The sequence below is a fragment of the Euphorbia lathyris genome, chromosome 3, assembly GCF_963576675.1.
Source record: "Euphorbia lathyris chromosome 3, ddEupLath1.1, whole genome shotgun sequence".
NCBI lineage: Eukaryota > Viridiplantae > Streptophyta > Magnoliopsida > Malpighiales > Euphorbiaceae > Euphorbia > Euphorbia lathyris.
In genome coordinates, this window is record NC_088912.1 from 44212395 (window position 1) to 44232642 (window position 20248).

The window sequence follows — 20248 nt, forward strand, 5'->3', positions numbered from 1 at the left end:
GTAGAGGTTTTTTAGATTTTCCGTAAAGTAGTGTTAATTTTCGTAAAGTGGTTTGTTGGATATAATTAAAATTATTTTTTATTATGAATTTAAACAAAAAATAATTAATTTACGGAAAATTATAGAAATGTTACGGAAATTTGTAAAGGTTTTTTAGATTTTCAGTAAAGTAGTGTCAATTTTTCGTAAAGTGGTTTGTTAGATATAATTAAAATTATTTTTTATTAATAATTTAATAAAAAATAATTAATTTACGTAAAATTATACAAATGTTACGGAAATTTGTAAAGGTTTTATAGATTTTCCGTAAAGTAGTGGTTAATTTTCGGAAAGGTGGTTTGGTGGATATAATTGAAATTATTTTTTTATTAATAATCTAACAAAAAATAATTAATTTACGGAAAATTATAGAAATGTTACGAAAATGTGTAAAGGTTTTTTAGATTTTCCGTAAAGTAGTGTTTAATTTTCGTAAAGTGGTTTGGTGGATATAATTAAAATTATTTTTTTATTAATAATCTAACAAAAAATTAATTAATTTACGGAAAATTATAGAAATGTTAAGAAAATTTGTAGAGGTTTTTTAGATTTTCCGTAAAGTAGTGTTAATTTTCGTAAAGTGGTTTCGTGGATATAATTAAAATTATTTTTTATTATGAATTTAACAAAAAATAATTAATTTACGGAAAATTATAGAAATATTACGGAAATTTGTAAAGGTTTTTTAGATTTTCCGTAAAGTAGTGTCAATTTTCGTAAAGTGGTTTGGTGGATAGAAATTAAAATTATGTTTATTAATAATTTACCAAAAATAATTAATTTCCGTCGAATTTTACAAATGTTACGGAAATTTGTAAAGGTTTTATAGATTTTCCATAAATTAGTGTTAATTTTCGTAAAGTGGTTTTGTTGGATATAATTAAAATTATTTTTTTATTAATAATTTAACAAAAAATAATTAATTTACGGAAAATTATAGAAATGTTACGAAAATTTGTAAAGGTTTTTTAGATTTTCCGTAAAGTAGTGTTAATTTTCGTAAAGTGATTTGGTGGATATAATTAAAATTATTTTTTATTAATAATTTAACAAAAAATATTTAATTTACGGAAAATTATAGAAATGTTACGGAAATTTGTAAAGGTTTTTTTAGATTTTCCGTAAAGTAGTGTCAATTTCCGTAAAGTGGTTTGGTGGATTGACTTAAAATTATTTTTTATTAATAATTTACCAAAAATAATTAATTTCCGTAGAATTATACAAATGTTACGGAAATTTGTAAAGGTTTTATAGATTTTCCGTAAAGTAGTGTCAATTTTCGTAAAGTGGTTTGGTGGATAGAATTAAAATTATTTTTATTAATAATTTACCAAAAATAATTAATTTCCGTAGAATTTTAAAAATAGTTATGGAAATTTGTAAAGGTTTTATAGATTTTCCGTAAATTAGTGTTAATTTTCGTAAAGTGGTTTGTTGGATATAATTAAAATTATTTTTTTATTAATAATTTAACAAAAAATAATTAATTTACGGAAAATTATAGAAAATGTTACGAAAATTTGTAAAAGTTTTTATAGATTTTCCGTAAAGTAGTGTTAATTTTCGTAAAGTGGTTTGGTGGATATAATTAAAATTATTTTTTATTAATAATTTAATAAAAAATAATTAATTTACGGAAAATTATAGAAATGTTACGAAAATTTGTAAAGGTTTTTTAGATTTTCCGTAAAGTAGTGTTAATTTTCGTAAAGTGGTTTGGTGGATATAATTAAAATTATTTTTTTTATTAATAATCTAACAAAAAATAATTAATTTACGAAAAATTATAGAAATGTTAAGAAAATTTGTAAAGGTTTTTTAGATTTTCCGTAAAGTAGTGTTAATTTTCGTAAAGTGGTTTCGTGGATATAATTAAAATTATTTTTTATTATGAATTTAACAAAAAATAATTAATTTACGGAAAATTATAGAAATATTACGGAAATTTGTAAAGGTTTTTTAGATTTTCAGTAAAGTAGTGTCAATTTTTGTAAACTGATTTGGTGGATAGAATTAAAATTATTTTTTATTGATAATTTAACAAAAAATAATTAATTTACGTAAAATTATACAAATGTTACGGAAATTTGTAAAGGTTTTATAGATTTTCCGTAAAGTAGTGTCAATTTTCGTAAAGTGATTTGGTGGATATAATTAAAATTATTTTTTATTAATAATTTAACAAAAAAATAATTAATTTACGGAAAATTATAGAAATATTACAGAAATTTGTAAAGGTTTTATAGATTTTCCGTAAAGTAGTGTCTATTTACGTAAAGTTGTTTGGTGGATAGAATTAAAATTATTTTTATTAATAATTTACCAAAAATAATTAATTTACGGAAAATTATAGAAATGTTAAGAAAATTTGTAGAGGTTTTTTTAGATTTTCCGTAAAGTAGTGTTAATTTTCGTAAAGTGGTTTGTTGGATATAATTAAAATTATTTTTTATTATGAATTTAACAAAAAATAATTAATTTACGGAAAATTATAGAAATGTTACGGAAATTTGTAAAGGTTTTTTAGATTTTCAGTAAAGTAGTGTCAATTTTCGTAAAGTGGTTTGTTAGATATAATTAAAATTATTTTTTATTAATAATTTAATAAAAAATAATTAATTTACGTAAAATTATACAAATGTTACGGAAATTTGTAAAGGTTTTATAGATTTTCCGTAAAGTAGTGTTAATTTTCGTAAAGTGGTTTGGTGGATATAATTGAAATTATTTTTTTATTAATAATCTAACAAAAAATAATTAATTTACGGAAAATTATAGAAATGTTACGAAAATTTGTAAAGGTTTTTTAGATTTTCCGTAAAGTAGTGTTAATTTTCGTAAAGTGGTTTGGTGGATATAATTAAAATTATTTTTTTATTAATAATCTAACAAAAAATAATTAATTTACGGAAAATTATAGAAATGTTAAGAAAATTTGTAGAGGTTTTTTAGATTTTCCGTAAAGTAGTGTTAATTTTCGTAAAGTGGTTTCGTGGATATAATTAAAATTATTTTTTATTATGAATTTAACAAAAAATAATTAATTTACGGAAAATTATAGAAATATTACGGAAATTTGTAAAGGTTTTTTAGATTTTCCGTAAAGTAGTGTCAATTTTCGTAAAGTGGTTTGGTGGATAGAATTAAAATTATGTTTATTAATAATTTACCAAAAATAATTAATTTCCGTCGAATTTTACAAATGTTACGGAAATTTGTAAAGGTTTTATAGATTTTCCATAAATTAGTGTTAATTTTCGTAAAGTGGTTTGTTGGATATAATTAAAATTATTTTTTTATTAATAATTTAACAAAAAATAATTAATTTACGGAAAATTATAGAAATGTTACGGAAATTTGTAAAGGTTTTATAGATTTTCCGTAAAGTAGTGTTAATTTTCGTAAAGTGGTTTCTTAGATATAATTAAAATTATTTTTTATTAATAATTTAATAAAAAATAATTAATTTACGGAAAATTATAGAAATGTTACGAAAATTTGTAAAGGTTTTTTAGATTTTCCGTAAAGTAGTGTTAATTTTCGTAAAGTGATTTGGTGGATATAATTAAAATTATTTTTTTATTAATAATCTAACAAAAAATAATTAATTTACGGAAAATTATAGAAATATTACGAAAATTTGTAAAGGTTTTTTAGATTTTCCGTAAAGTAGTGTTAATTTTCGTAAAGTGATTTGGTGGATATAATTAAAATTATTTTTTATTAATAATTTAACAAAAAATATTTAATTTACGGAAAATTATAGAAATGTTACGGAAATTTGTAAAGGTTTTTTAGATTTTCCGTAAAGTAGTGTCAATTTCCGTAAAGTGGTTTGGTGGATTGACTTAAAATTATTTTTTATTAATAATTTACCAAAAATAATTAATTTCCGTAGAATTATACAAATGTTACGGAAATTTGTAAAGGTTTTATAGATTTTCCGTAAAGTAGTGTCAATTTTCGTAAAGTGGTTTGGTGGATAGAATTAAAATTATTTTTATTAATAATTTACCAAAAATAATTAATTTCCGTAGAATTTTAAAAATGTTATGGAAATTTGTAAAGGTTTTATAGATTTTCCGTAAATTAGTGTTAATTTTCGTAAAGTGGTTTGTTGGATATAATTAAAATTATTTTTTTATTAATAATTTAACAAAAAATAATTAATTTACGGAAAATTATAGAAATGTTACGGAAATTTGTAAAAGTTTTATAGATTTTCCGTAAAGTAGTGTTAATTTTCGTAAAGTGGTTTGGTGGATATAATTAAAATTATTTTTTATTAATAATTTAATAAAAAATAATTAATTTACGGAAAATTATAGAAATGTTACGAAAATTTGTAAAGGTTTTTTAGATTTTCCGTAAAGTAGTGTTAATTTTCGTAAAGTGGTTTGGTGGATATAATTAAAATTATTTTTTTTATTAATAATCTAACAAAAAATAATTAATTTACGGAAAATTATAGAAATGTTAAGAAAATTTGTACAGGTTTTTTAGATTTTCCGTAAAGTAGTGTTAATTTTCGTAAAGTGGTTTCGTGGATATAATTAAAATTATTTTTTATTATGAATTTAACAAAAAATAATTAATTTACGGAAAATTATAGAAATATTACGGAAATTTGTAAAGGTTTTTTAGATTTTCAGTAAAGTAGTGTCAATTTTCGTAAACTGGTTTGGTGGATAGAATTAAAATTATTTTTTATTGATAATTTAACAAAAAATAATTAATTTACGTAAAATTATACAAATGTTACGGAAATTTGTAAAGGTTTTATAGATTTTCCGTAAAGTAGTGTCAATTTTCGTAAAGTGATTTGGTGGATAGAATTAAAATTATTTTTTATTAATAATTTAACAAAAAATAATTAATTTACGTAAAATTATAGAAATGTTACAGAAATTTGTAAAGGTTTTATAGATTTTCCGTAAAGTAGTGTCTATTTACGTAAAGTTGTTTGGTGGATAGAATTAAAATTATTTTTATTAATAATTTACCAAAAATAATTAATTTTCGTAGAATTTTACAAATGTTACGGAAATTTGTAAAGGTTTTATAGATTTTCCGTAAATTAGTGTTAATTTTCGTAAAGTGGTTTGTTGGATATAATTAAAATTATTTTTTTATTAATAATTTAACAAAAAATAATTAATTTACGGAAAATTATAGAAATGTTACGGAAATTTGTAAAGGTTTTATAGATTTTCCGTAAAGTAGTGTTAATTTTCGTAAAGTGGTTTGGTGGATATAATTAAAATTATTTTTTATTAATAATTTAATAAAAAATAATTAATTTACGGAAAATTATAGAAATGTTACGAAAATTTGTAAAGGTTTTTTAGATTTTCCGTAAAGTAGTGTTAATTTTCGTAAAGTGGTTTGGTGGATATAATTAAAATTATTTTTTTTATTAATAATCTAACAAAAAATAATTAATTTACGGAAAATTATAGAAATGTTAAGAAAAATTTGTAAAGGTTTTTTAGATTTTCCGTAAAGTAGTGTTAATTTTCGTAAAGTGGTTTCGTGGATATAATTAAAATTATTTTTTATTATGAATTTAACAAAAAATAATTAATTTACGGAAAATTATAGAAATATTACGGAAATTTGTAAAGGTTTTTTTAGATTTTCAGTAAAGTAGTGTCAATTTTTGTAAACTGATTTGGTGGATAGAATTAAAATTATTTTTTTATTGATAATTTAACAAAAAATAATTAATTTTCGTAAAATTATACAAATGTTACGGAAATTTGTAAAGGTTTTATAGATTTTCCGTAAAGTAGTGTCAATTTTCGTAAAGTGATTTGGTGGATAGAATTAAAATTATTTTTTATTAATCAATATTTAACAAAAAAATAATTAATTTACGTAAAATTATAGAAATGTTACAGAAATTTGTAAAGGTTTTATAGATTTTCCGTAAAGTAGTGTATATTTACGTAAAGTTGTTTGGTGGATAGAATTAAAATTATTTTTTATTAATAATTTACCAAAAATAATTAATTTCCGTAGAATTATACAAATGTTACGGAAATTTGTAAAGGTTTTATAGATTGTCCGTAAAGTAATGTCAATTTTCGTAAAGTGGTTTTGGTGGATAGAATTAAAATTAATTTTTATTAATAATTTACCAAAAATTAATTAATTTCCGTAGAATTTTACAAATGTTACGGAAATTTGTAAAGGTTTTATAGATTTTCCGTAAATTAGTGTTAATTTTCGTAAAGTGGTTTGTTGGATATAATTAAAATTATTTTTTTATTAATAATTTAACAAAAAAAATAATTAATTTTACGGAAAATTATAGAAATGTTACGGAAAATTTTTAAAGGTTTTATAGATTTTCCGTAAAGTAGTGTTAATTTTCGTAAAGTGGTTTGTTAGATATAATTAAAATTATTTTTTATTAATAATTTAATAAAAAATAATTAATTTACGGAAAAATTATAGAAATGTTACGAAAATTTGTAAAGGTTTTTTAGATTTTCCGTAAAGTAGTGTTAATTTTCGTAAAGTGGTTTGGTGGATATAATTGAAATTATTTTTTTATTAATAATCTAACAAAAAAATAATTAATTTACGGAAAATTATAGAAATGTTACGAAAATTTGTAAAGGTTTTTTAGATTTTCCGTAAAGTAGTGTTAATTTTTGTAAAGTGGTTTGGTGGATATAATTAAAAATTATTTTTTTATTAATAATCTAACAAAAAATAATTAATTTACGGAAAATTAATAGAAATGTTAAGAAAATTTGTAGAGGTTTTTTAGATTTTCCGTAAAGTAGTGTTAATTTTCGTAAAGTGGTTTCGTGGATATAATTAAAATTATTTTTTATTATGAATTTAACAAAAAAATAATTAATTTACGGAAAATTATAGAAATATTACGGAAATTTGTAAAGGTTTTTTAGATTTTCCGTAAAGTAGTGTCAATTATTCGTAAAGTGGTTTGGTGGATAGAATTAAAATTATGTTTATTAATAATTTACCAAAAATAATTAATTTCCGTCGAATTTTACAAATGTTACGGAAATTTGTAAAGGTTTTATAGATTTTCCATAAATTAGTGTTAATTTTCGTAAAGTGGTTTGTTGGATATAATTAAAATTATTTTTTTATTAATAATTTAACAAAAAATAATTAATTTACGGAAAATTATAGAAATGTTACGGAAATTTGTAAAGGTTTTATAGATTTTCCGTAAAGTAGTGTTAATTTTCGTAAAGTGGTTTCTTAGATATAATTAAAATTATTTTTTATTAATAATTTAATAAAAAATAATTAATTTACGGAAAATTATAGAAATGTTACGAAAATTTGTAAAGGTTTTTTAGATTTTCCGTAAAGTAGTGTTAATTTTTCGTAAAGTGATTTGGTGGATATAATTAAAATTATTTTTTTATTAATAATCTAACAAAAAATAATTAATTTACGGAAAATTATAGAAATATTACGAAAATTTGTAAAGGTTTTTTAGATTTTCCGTAAAAGTAGTGTTAATTTTCGTAAAGTGATTTGGTGGGATATAATTAAAATTATTTTTTATTAATAATTTAACAAAAAATATTTAATTTACGGAAAATTATAGAAATGTTACGGAAATTTGTAAAGGTTTTTTTAGATTTTCCGTAAAGTAGTGTCAATTTCCGTAAAGTGGTTTGGTGGATTGACTTAAAATTATTTTTTATTAATAATTTACCAAAAATAATTAATTTCCGTAGAATTATACAAATGTTACGGAAATTTGTAAAGGTTTTATAGATTTTCCGTAAAGTAGTGTCAATTTTCGTAAAGTGGTTTGGTGGATAGAATTAAAATTATTTTTATTAATAATTTACCAAAAATAATTAATTTCCGTAGAATTTTAAAAATGTTATGGAAATTTGTAAAGGTTTTATAGATTTTCCGTAAATTAGTGTTAATTTTCGTAAAGTGGTTTGTTGGATATAATTAAAATTATTTTTTTATTAATAATTTAACAAAAAATAATTAATTTACGGAAAATTATAGAAATGTTACGGAAGAAATTTGTAAAAGTTTTATAGATTTTCCGTAAAGTAGTGTTAATTTTCGTAAAGTGGTTTGGTGGATATAATTAAAATTATTTTTTATTAATAATTTAATAAAAAATAATTAATTTACGGAAAATTATAGAAATGTTACGAAAATTTGTAAAGGTTTTTTAGATTTTCCGTAAAGTAGTGTTAATTTTCGTAAAGTGGTTTGGTGGATATAATTAAAATTATTTTTTTTATTAATAATCTAACAAAAAATAATTAATTTACGGAAAATTATAGAAATGTTAAGAAAATTTGTACAGGTTTTTTAGATTTTCCGTAAAGTAGTGTTAATTTTCGTAAAGTGGTTTCGTGGATATAATTAAAATTATTTTTTATTATGAATTTAACAAAAAATAATTAATTTACGGAAAATTATAGAAATATTACGGAAATTTGTAAAGGTTTTTTAGATTTTCAGTAAAGTAGTGTCAATTTTCGTAAACTGGTTTGGTGGATAGAATTAAAATTATTTTTTATTGATAATTTAACAAAAAATAATTAATTTACGTAAAATTATACAAATGTTACGGAAATTTGTAAAGGTTTTATAGATTTTCCGTAAAGTAGTGTCAATTTTCGTAAAGTGATTTGGTGGATAGAATTAAAATTATTTTTTATTAATAATTTAACAAAAAATAATTAATTTACGTAAAATTATAGAAATGTTACAGAAATTTGTAAAGGTTTTATAGATTTTCCGTAAAGTAGTGTCTATTTACGTAAAGTTGTTTGGTGGATAGAATTAAAATTATTTTTATTAATAATTTACCAAAAATAATTAATTTTCGTAGAATTTTACAAATGTTACGGAAATTTGTAAAGGTTTTATAGATTTTCCGTAAATTAGTGTTAATTTTCGTAAAGTGGTTTGTTGGATATAATTAAAATTATTTTTTTATTAATAATTTAACAAAAAATAATTAATTTACGGAAAATTATAGAAATGTTACGGAAATTTGTAAAGGTTTTATAGATTTTCCGTAAAGTAGTGTTAATTTTCGTAAAGTGGTTTGGTGGATATAATTAAAATTATTTTTTATTAATAATTTAATAAAAAATAATTAATTTACGGAAAATTATAGAAATGTTACGAAAATTTGTAAAGGTTTTTTAGATTTTCCGTAAAGTAGTGTTAATTTTCGTAAAGTGGTTTGGTGGATATAATTAAAATTATTTTTTTATTAATAATCTAACAAAAAATAATTAATTTACGGAAAATTATAGAAATGTTAAGAAAATTTGTAAAGGTTTTTTAGATTTTCCGTAAAGTAGTGTTAATTTTCGTAAAGTGGTTTCGTGGATATAATTAAAATTATTTTTTATTATGAATTTAACAAAAAATAATTAATTTACGGAAAATTATAGAAATATTACGGAAATTTGTAAAGGTTTTTTAGATTTTCAGTAAAGTAGTGTCAATTTTTGTAAACTGATTTGGTGGATAGAATTAAAATTATTTTTTATTGATAATTTAACAAAAAATAATTAATTTTCGTAAAATTATACAAATGTTACGGAAATTTGTAAAGGTTTTATAGATTTTCCGTAAAGTAGTGTCAATTTTCGTAAAGTGATTTGGTGGATAGAATTAAAATTATTTTTTATTAATAATTTAACAAAAAAATAATTAATTTACGTAAAATTATAGAAATGTTACAGAAATTTGTAAAGGTTTTATAGATTTTCCGTAAAGTAGTGTATATTTACGTAAAGTTGTTTGGTGGATAGAATTAAAATTATTTTTTATTAATAATTTACCAAAAATAATTAATTTCCGTAGAATTATACAAATGTTACGGAAATTTGTAAAGGTTTTATAGATTGTCCGTAAAGTAATGTCAATTTTCGTAAAGTGGTTTGGTGGATAGAATTAAAATTATTTTTATTAATAATTTACCAAAAATAATTAATTTCCGTAGAATTTTACAAATGTTACGGAAATTTGTAAAGGTTTTATAGATTTTCCGTAAATTAGTGTTAATTTTCGTAAAGTGGTTTGTTGGATATAATTAAAATTATTTTTTTATTAATAATTTAACAAAAAATAATTAATTTACGGAAAATTATAGAAATGTTACGGAAATTTTTAAAGGTTTTATAGATTTTCCGTAAAGTAGTGTTAATTTTCGTAAAGTGGTTTGTTAGATATAATTAAAATTATTTTTTATTAATAATTTAATAAAAAATAATTAATTTACGGAAAATTATAGAAATGTTACGAAAATTTGTAAAGGTTTTTTAGATTTTCCGTAAAGTAGTGTTAATTTTCGTAAAGTGGTTTGGTGGATATAATTGAAATTATTTTTTTATTAATAATCTAACAAAAAATAATTAATTTACGGAAAATTATAGAAATGTTACGAAAATTTGTAAAGGTTTTTTAGATTTTCCGTAAAGTAGTGTTAATTTTTGTAAAGTGGTTTGGTGGATATAATTAAAATTATTTTTTTATTAATAATCTAACAAAAAATAATTAATTTACGGAAAATTATAGAAATGTTAAGAAAATTTGTAGAGGTTTTTTAGATTTTCCGTAAAGTAGTGTTAATTTTCGTAAAGTGGTTTCGTGGATATAATTAAAATTATTTTTTATTATGAATTTAACAAAAAATAATTAATTTACGGAAAATTATAGAAATATTACGGAAATTTGTAAAGGTTTTTTAGATTTTCCGTAAAGTAGTGTCAATTTTCGTAAAGTGGTTTGGTGGATAGAATTAAAATTATGTTTATTAATAATTTACCAAAAATAATTAATTTCCGTCGAATTTTACAAATGTTACGGAAATTTGTAAAGGTTTTATAGATTTTCCATAAATTAGTGTTAATTTTCGTAAAGTGGTTTGTTGGATATAATTAAAATTATTTTTTTATTAATAATTTAACAAAAAATAATTAATTTACGGAAAATTATAGAAATGTTACGGAAATTTGTAAAGGTTTTATAGATTTTCCGTAAAGTAGTGTTAATTTTCGTAAAGTGGTTTCTTAGATATAATTAAAATTATTTTTTATTAATAATTTAATAAAAAATAATTAATTTACGGAAAATTATAGAAATGTTACGAAAATTTGTAAAGGTTTTTTAGATTTTCCGTAAAGTAGTGTTAATTTTCGTAAAGTGATTTGGTGGATATAATTAAAATTATTTTTTTATTAATAATCTAACAAAAAATAATTAATTTACGGAAAATTATAGAAATATTACGAAAATTTGTAAAGGTTTTTTAGATTTTCCGTAAAGTAGTGTTAATTTTCGTAAAGTGATTTGGTGGATATAATTAAAATTATTTTTTATTAATAATTTAACAAAAAATATTTAATTTACGGAAAATTATAGAAATGTTACGGAAATTTGTAAAGGTTTTTTAGATTTTCCGTAAAGTAGTGTCAATTTCCGTAAAGTGGTTTGGTGGATTGACTTAAAATTATTTTTTATTAATAATTTACCAAAAATAATTAATTTCCGTAGAATTATACAAATGTTACGGAAATTTGTAAAGGTTTTATAGATTTTCCGTAAAGTAGTGTCAATTTTCGTAAAGTGGTTTGGTGGATAGAATTAAAATTATTTTTATTAATAATTTACCAAAAATAATTAATTTCCGTAGAATTTTAAAAATGTTATGGAAATTTGTAAAGGTTTTATAGATTTTCCGTAAATTAGTGTTAATTTTCGTAAAGTGGTTTGTTGGATATAATTAAAATTATTTTTTTATTAATAATTTAACAAAAAATAATTAATTTACGGAAAATTATAGAAATGTTACGGAAATTTGTAAAAGTTTTATAGATTTTCCGTAAAGTAGTGTTAATTTTCGTAAAGTGGTTTGGTGGATATAATTAAAATTATTTTTTATTAATAATTTAATAAAAAATAATTAATTTACGGAAAATTATAGAAATGTTACGAAAATTTGTAAAGGTTTTTTAGATTTTCCGTAAAGTAGTGTTAATTTTCGTAAAGTGGTTTGGTGGATATAATTAAAATTATTTTTTTTATTAATAATCTAACAAAAAATAATTAATTTACGGAAAATTATAGAAATGTTAAGAAAATTTGTACAGGTTTTTTAGATTTTCCGTAAAGTAGTGTTAATTTTCGTAAAGTGGTTTCGTGGATATAATTAAAATTATTTTTTATTATGAATTTAACAAAAAATAATTAATTTACGGAAAATTATAGAAATATTACGGAAATTTGTAAAGGTTTTTTAGATTTTCAGTAAAGTAGTGTCAATTTTCGTAAACTGGTTTGGTGGATAGAATTAAAATTATTTTTTATTGATAATTTAACAAAAAATAATTAATTTACGTAAAATTATACAAATGTTACGGAAATTTGTAAAGGTTTTATAGATTTTCCGTAAAGTAGTGTCAATTTTCGTAAAGTGATTTGGTGGATAGAATTAAAATTATTTTTTATTAATAATTTAACAAAAAATAATTAATTTACGTAAAATTATAGAAATGTTACAGAAATTTGTAAAGGTTTTATAGATTTTCCGTAAAGTAGTGTCTATTTACGTAAAGTTGTTTGGTGGATAGAATTAAAATTATTTTTATTAATAATTTACCAAAAATAATTAATTTTCGTAGAATTTTACAAATGTTACGGAAATTTGTAAAGGTTTTATAGATTTTCCGTAAATTAGTGTTAATTTTCGTAAAGTGGTTTGTTGGATATAATTAAAATTATTTTTTTATTAATAATTTAACAAAAAATAATTAATTTACGGAAAATTATAGAAATGTTACGGAAATTTGTAAAGGTTTTATAGATTTTCCGTAAAGTAGTGTTAATTTTCGTAAAGTGGTTTGGTGGATATAATTAAAATTATTTTTTATTAATAATTTAATAAAAAATAATTAATTTACGGAAAATTATAGAAATGTTACGAAAATTTGTAAAGGTTTTTTAGATTTTCCGTAAAGTAGTGTTAATTTTCGTAAAGTGGTTTGGTGGATATAATTAAAATTATTTTTTTATTAATAATCTAACAAAAAATAATTAATTTACGGAAAATTATAGAAATGTTAAGAAAATTTGTAAATGTTTTTTAGATTTTCCGTAAAGTAGTGTTAATTTTCGTAAAGTGGTTTCGTGGATATAATTAAAATTATTTTTTATTATGAATTTAACAAAAAATAATTAATTTACGGAAAATTATAGAAATATTACAGAAATTTGTAAAGGTTTTTTAGATTTTCAGTAAAGTAGTGTCAATTTTTGTAAACTGATTTGGTGGATAGAATTAAAATTATTTTTTATTGATAATTTAACAAAAAATAATTAATTTTCGTAAAATTATACAAATGTTACGGAAATTTGTAAAGGTTTTATAGATTTTCCGTAAAGTAGTGTCAATTTTCGTAAAGTGATTTGGTGGATAGAATTAAAATTATTTTTTATTAATAATTTAACAAAAAATAATTAATTTACGTAAAATTATAGAAATGTTACAGAAATTTGTAAAGGTTTTATAGATTTTCCGTAAAGTAGTGTATATTTACGTAAAGTTGTTTGGTGGATAGAATTAAAATTATTTTTTATTAATAATTTACCAAAAATAATTAATTTCCGTAGAATTATACAAATGTTACGGAAATTTGTAAAGGTTTTATAGATTGTCCGTAAAGTAATGTCAATTTTCGTAAAGTGGTTTGGTGGATAGAATTAAAATTATTTTTATTAATAATTTACCAAAAATAATTAATTTCCGTAGAATTTTACAAATGTTACGGAAATTTGTAAAGGTTTTATAGATTTTCCGTAAATTAGTGTTAATTTTCGTAAAGTGGTTTGTTGGATATAATTAAAATTATTTTTTTATTAATAATTTAACAAAAAATAATTAATTTACGGAAAATTATAGAAATGTTACGGAAATTTTTAAAGGTTTTATAGATTTTCCGTAAAGTAGTGTTAATTTTTGTAAAGTGGTTTGTTAGATATAATTAAAATTATTTTTTATTAATAATTTAATAAAAAATAATTAATTTACGGAAAATTATAGAAATGTTACGAAAATTTGTAAAGGTTTATTAGATTTTCCGTAAAGTAGTGTTAATTTTCGTAAAGTGGTTTGGTGGATATAATTAAAATTATTTTTTATTAATAATTTAATAAAAAATAATTAATTTACGGAAAATTATAGAAATGTTACGAAAATTTGTAAAGGTTTTTTAGATTTTCCGTAAAGTAGTGTTAATTTTCGTAAAGTGGTTTGGTGGATATAATTAAAATTATTTTTTTTATTTATAATCTAACAAAAAATAATTAATTTACGGAAAATTATAGAAATGTTAAGAAAATTTGTAAAGGTTTTTTAGATTTTCCGTAAAGTAGTGTTAATTTTCGTAAAGTGGTTTCGTGGATATAATTAAAATTATTTTTTATTATGAATTTAACAAAAAATAATTAATTTACGGAAAATTATAGAAATATTACGGAAATTTGTAAAGGTTTTTTAGATTTTCCGTAAAGTAGTGTCAATTTTCGTAAAGTGGTTTGGTGGATAGAATTAAAATTATTTTTTATTAATAATTTAACAAAAAATAATTAATTTACGTAAAATTATAGAAATGTTACAGAAATTTGTAAAGGTTTTATAGATTTTCCGTAAAGTAGTGTATATTTATGTAAAGTTGTTTGGTGGATAGAATTAAAATTATTTTTTATTAATAATTTACCAAAAATAATTAATTTCCGTAGAATTATACAAATGTTACGGAAATTTGTAAAGGTTTTATAGATTGTCCGTAAAGTAATGTCAATTTTCGTAAAGTGGTTTGGTGGATAGAATTAAAATTATTTTTATTAATAATTTACCAAAAATAATTAATTTCCGTAGAATTTTACAAATGTTACGGAAATTTGTAAAGGTTTTATAGATTTTCCGTAAATTAGTGTTAATTTTCGTAAAGTGGTTTGTTGGATATAATTAAAATTATTTTTTTATTAATAATTTAACAAAAAATAATTAATTTACGGAAAATTATAGAAATGTTACGGAAATTTTTAAAGGTTTTATAGATTTTCCGTAAAGTAGTGTTAATTTTCGTAAAGTGGTTTGTTAGATATAATTAAAATTATTTTTTATTAATAATTTAATAAAAAATAATTAATTTACGAAAAATTATAGAAATGTTACGAAAATTTGTAAAGGTTTTTTAGATTTTCCGTAAAGTAGTGTTAATTTTCGTAAAGTGGTTTGGTGGATATAATTGAAATTATTTTTTTATTAATAATCTAACAAAAAATAATTAATTTACGGAAAATTATAGAAATGTTACGAAAATTTGTAAAGGTTTTTTAGATTTTCCGTAAAGTAGTGTTAATTTTCGTAAAGTGGTTTGGTGGATATAATTAAAATTATTTTTTTATTAATAATCTAACAAAAAATAATTAATTTACGGAAAATTATAGAAATGTTAAGAAAATTTGTAGAGGTTTTTTAGATTTTCCGTAAAGTAGTGTTAATTTTCGTAAAGTGGTTTCGTGGATATAATTAAAATTATTTTTTATTATGAATTTAACAAAAAATAATTAATTTATGGAAAATTATAGAAATATTACGGAAATTTGTAAAGGTTTTTTAGATTTTCCGTAAAGTAGTGTCAATTTTCGTAAAGTGGTTTGGTGGATAGAATTAAAATTATGTTTATTAATAATTTACCAAAAATAATTAATTTCCGTCGAATTTTACAAATGTTACGGAAATTTGTAAAGGTTTTATAGATTTTTCATAAATTAGTGTTAATTTTCGTAAAGTGGTTTGTTGGATATAATTAAAATTATTTTTTTATTAATAATTTAACAAAAAATAATTAATTTACGAAAAATTATAGAAATGTTACGGAAATTTGTAAAGGTTTTATAGATTTTCCGTAAAGTAGTGTTAATTTTCGTAAAGTGGTTTCTTAGATATAATTAAAATTATTTTTTATTAATAATTTAATAAAAAATAATTAATTTACGGAAAATTATAGAAATGTTACGAAAATTTGTAAAGGTTTTTTAGATTTTCCGTAAAGTAGTGTTAATTTTCGTAAAGTGATTTGGTGGATATAATTAAAATTATTTTTTTATTAATAATCTAACAAAAAATAATTAATTTACGGAAAATTATAGAAATGTTACGAAAATTTGTAAAGGTTTTTTAGATTTTCCGTAAAGTAGTGTTAATTTTCGTAAAGTGATTTGGTGGATATAATTAAAATTATTTTTTATTAATAATTTAACAAAAAATATTTAATTTACGGAAAATTATAGAAATGTTACGGAAATTTGTAAAGGTTTTTTAGATTTTCCGTAAAGTAGTGTCAATTTCCGTAAAGTGGTTTGGTGGATTGACTTAAAATTATTTTTTATTAATAATTTACCAAAAATAATTAATTTCCGTAGAATTATACAAATGTTACGGAAATTTGTAAAGGTTTTATAGATTTTCCGTAAAGTAGTGTCAATTTTCGTAAAGTGGTTTGGTGGATAGAATTAAAATTATTTTTATTAATAATTTACCAAAAATAATTAATTTCCGTAGAATTTTAAAAATGTTATGGAAATTTGTAAAGGTTTTATAGATTTTTCGTAAATTAGTGTTAATTTTCGTAAAGTGGTTTGTTGGATATAATTAAAATTATTTTTTTATTAATAATTTAACAAAAAATAATTAATTTACGGAAAATTATAGAAATGTTACGGAAATTTGTAAAAGTTTTATAGATTTTCCGTAAAGTAGTGTTAATTTTCGTAAAGTGGTTTGGTGGATATAATTAAAATTATTTTTTATTAATAATTTAATAAAAAATAATTAATTTACGGAAAATTATAGAAATGTTACGAAAATTTGTAAAGGTTTTTTAGATTTTCCGTAAAGTAGTGTTAATTTTCGTAAAGTGGTTTGGTGGATATAATTAAAATTATTTTTTTTATTAATAATCTAATAAAAAATAATTAATTTACGGAAAATTATAGAAATGTTACGAAAATTTGTAAAGGTTTTTTAGATTTTCCGTAAAGTAGTGTTAATTTTCGTAAAGTGGTTTGGTGGATATAATTAAAATTATTTTTTTTATTAATAATCTAATAAAAAATAATTAATTTACGGAAAATTATAGAAATGTTACGAAAATTTGTAAAGGTTTTTTAGATTTTCCGTAAAGTAGTGTTAATTTTCGTAAAGTGGTTTGGTGGATATAATTAAAATTATTTTTTATTAATAATTTAACAAAAAATAATTAATTTACGGAAAATTATAGAAATGTTACGGAAATTTGTAAAGGTTTTTTAGATTTTCCGTAAAGTAGTGTCAATTTCGGTAAAATGGTTTGGTGGATAGAATTATATTCTATCTTGTGTAGCTTTAATTTTCCCTATTTAGTGGTAACCTGTAATAGTAGGTCAACTTTTAATATAATTTAATTTATTTTAAATTAATTTGACATATGTCGCAATACTATTCGTTATTGAAACAAAGTAATCCTACTTTGTTTTTAAAGGAAGTAACCATAGCGGACACAAAAAAAAATAGAATAAAATACGATCTATCTCTTGTTGTTAATAATACTCATTTTTCGTAACATTCGTTAAATTACATCTGTTTTTATACCTTAAAAAAATTAAAATTATAAAAAAGTAATTAATGGTAAACTTATTAATAAGAGTAAAATTAGAAAAAAAAATTCCATTAAAAATTTAAAATGAATAATAAGAAACAAAAAATCTTTTCTATCTATGACAAATAATATGAAATGGATAAATAATATGAAATGGATAAAGTAATATATATATATATATATATATATATATATATATATATTTGCCAATAAAAACATTTAAGTTGTCATTTTGACAATTAGGGTAAAGGATATGCTTACTTTGCTTTTTACAAAGTAAGTCTTACTTTGTGTGTTTTCACTATTAGATTAATTTTATGCTCCATCATCTAATGGTGAAAACACACCAAGTAATGATACTTTGTAAAAAACAAAGTAACTATAGAAAGCATCATCATCTAATTAGTTCTTTTCCTTGTTAGTGGTGATAAGCTAGTGTTGGAGGATTTTCCAACAGGCTCAAAGCCAAAAACTTTATTCATGTAAGAACTAGTTTGAGAGAAATCATCCCAAAAACAAAACAAGTTAATTACTAGTAATGAATAACAGTGACATTATACTCAACAATAGCATCACCAGAAGTAGCATTTACAAAATAAGTCTTAAGATGAGCAAATCCTTTAGCTAATCTAAACTTCCCTTTCCCTCCCACAATTGCAAGCTCACGTTCCGTCTCCAACACCGGATTCCTCGACAGCACACTAAGAGAGCTTCCATTAAACTCTCCTTTTACGAATCCAAAATCCACATATAATACTAGGGACAACGAATCTTGATCTGATGATACATAAAGCCCTTGTGCATTTCCGATCAGTTCAGAGGTGATTTCAGGACCGGCAGTTAGAGGATTATCCACAGCGTAAAGGTCGCCAAATGTTGTTCTGGGCTGGCTATCGGTGGCGTTAGGACGGGCTACTAAGACGGCACTAGGGTTATTGTCGCTGTGTGTGTCATGGAAGAAAAAATGGAGGTTGGTGATTTTCTCTTGTTCAGATTTGTATGGAAGAGTTGGAGAGTAGTATTCGCAGAATACTGGTGAGGTTGTGATGCAGAATATCAAAACCAGACCAAATAAACTTATGTTTGCCATTTAGATTTGTTTGTAAAACCTTCTTTTGCTTGCTTATGAATTTGATGCTCCATCTATATAGGCCAGACCTGCTCGATTCGATTCATTTGGAAAATGTATCTGACCATATATAAATGGTAAACGAATTAAATTTTGCAATCCTCCTTTTACTATAGTATTTGAGCATTTGTCTACATACATGATTCATCTAAAATAATGTAACTAGACACTGACATATCTCGATGTATTTTACAAAAAATTTCCTCCTTATTTGGTTTAGAAGAAATGAGCCTTGGTTGAGTTATTTCACCTGTATGTGTTGTTATCTAAAACAGTTGCCATAAAGTTTGGAGAAACTCATTCTCATAGGATTTTTGTGGTTTTTGGAATTTATTATTTTTATTTTTTTCCAAATAAGTAATTGAGAATTGAGAAAATCTGTTTATTTTTCTAAATTTTCTTTCTATTAATATTTCGAATTCGGAATATATAGAGACTAAGTCTTGTTAGTCATTCGTCGGATCCTTTCTCCCTTTACAAAATCTGTTTATTTTGTTGATAATTTTGTCCTTACATCACTACTCAATCATGTTTTAACAAAATCATACTAGTACTATATTTTTAACTGGAAATAAATAATCAAACTATAAAATTACAAAGTTTTATTTCAAATAATGATAAACGTATAATAATTTTTATTTTAAAGGATGTATGTGGTTCTATTGTTAAACAATCGAGATTCTAAATATTACGTTACGGTAAGTTAACGAATTATGTTACGTTACATATTGTAAGCTCATGTCGATTGTTCGGTTCCCACTGTTGTCGAGCTCAAAATTTACAGTATTCTGTTTCAATTACAATAAACATTTTGCTAAAAGTGGATTGTAATTATTCAAAAATAAATTACGATACGATTTGAAAACATAATGAAAGTGTTTTATTGTAATCCAAAAAAAATCATTTTCCAAAGGCATAAACTTGATCATAACAAATGAAGATGTTTATCCTTAGCATTAATCTGGAAAATCCAAAGGCGGCACAATTAATGCCATGAATTTATAAAAAAGGATAAGGTACCAAAATAGGTCTAAGGGTTTTGGGTAAGTACCAATTTAGGCTCAACGTTTAAAATAACACTAATATAGGCTTAACCTTTACAACCTAATATCAATTTAGGCTTAACGTTTACAATATAGCATCAATTTAGGCCTCACGTACAAAATAGCACCAATATAGGCTTAACGTTTACAAAATAATACGAATTTAAGTTTAACGTTTACAAAATGGATAAATTACACCCATGGCCACTGAACTTTATCCATTTTCACATTATGGCCACTAATCAATATAGGCTTAGGGTACTCATTGCTTTGCACGGGCTGTAAGTTCAATGTTTGATCAAGGAGAATGGGATACTAATCCCTCTGTTTGCTATATATATATATAT

General features: G+C 21.1%; 1 protein-coding gene across 1 annotated transcript; it reads right to left on the reverse strand.

The window, feature by feature from the left end:
• Positions 1 to 18261: 18261 nt before the first annotated feature.
• Positions 18262 to 18819, reverse strand: LOC136222650 (dirigent protein 4-like). The gene has a single exon (XM_066010386.1). The coding sequence runs from the start codon at positions 18817 to 18819 to the stop codon at positions 18262 to 18264; it is 558 nt and encodes a 185-aa protein (XP_065866458.1).
• Positions 18820 to 20248: the final 1429 nt, after the last annotated feature.

Excerpts from the sequence above, each read along its gene's own strand:
- LOC136222650 (XM_066010386.1), bottom strand. The coding sequence starts at position 18,819 with ATGGCAAACATAAGTTTATTTGGTCTGGTTTTGATATTCTGCATCACA.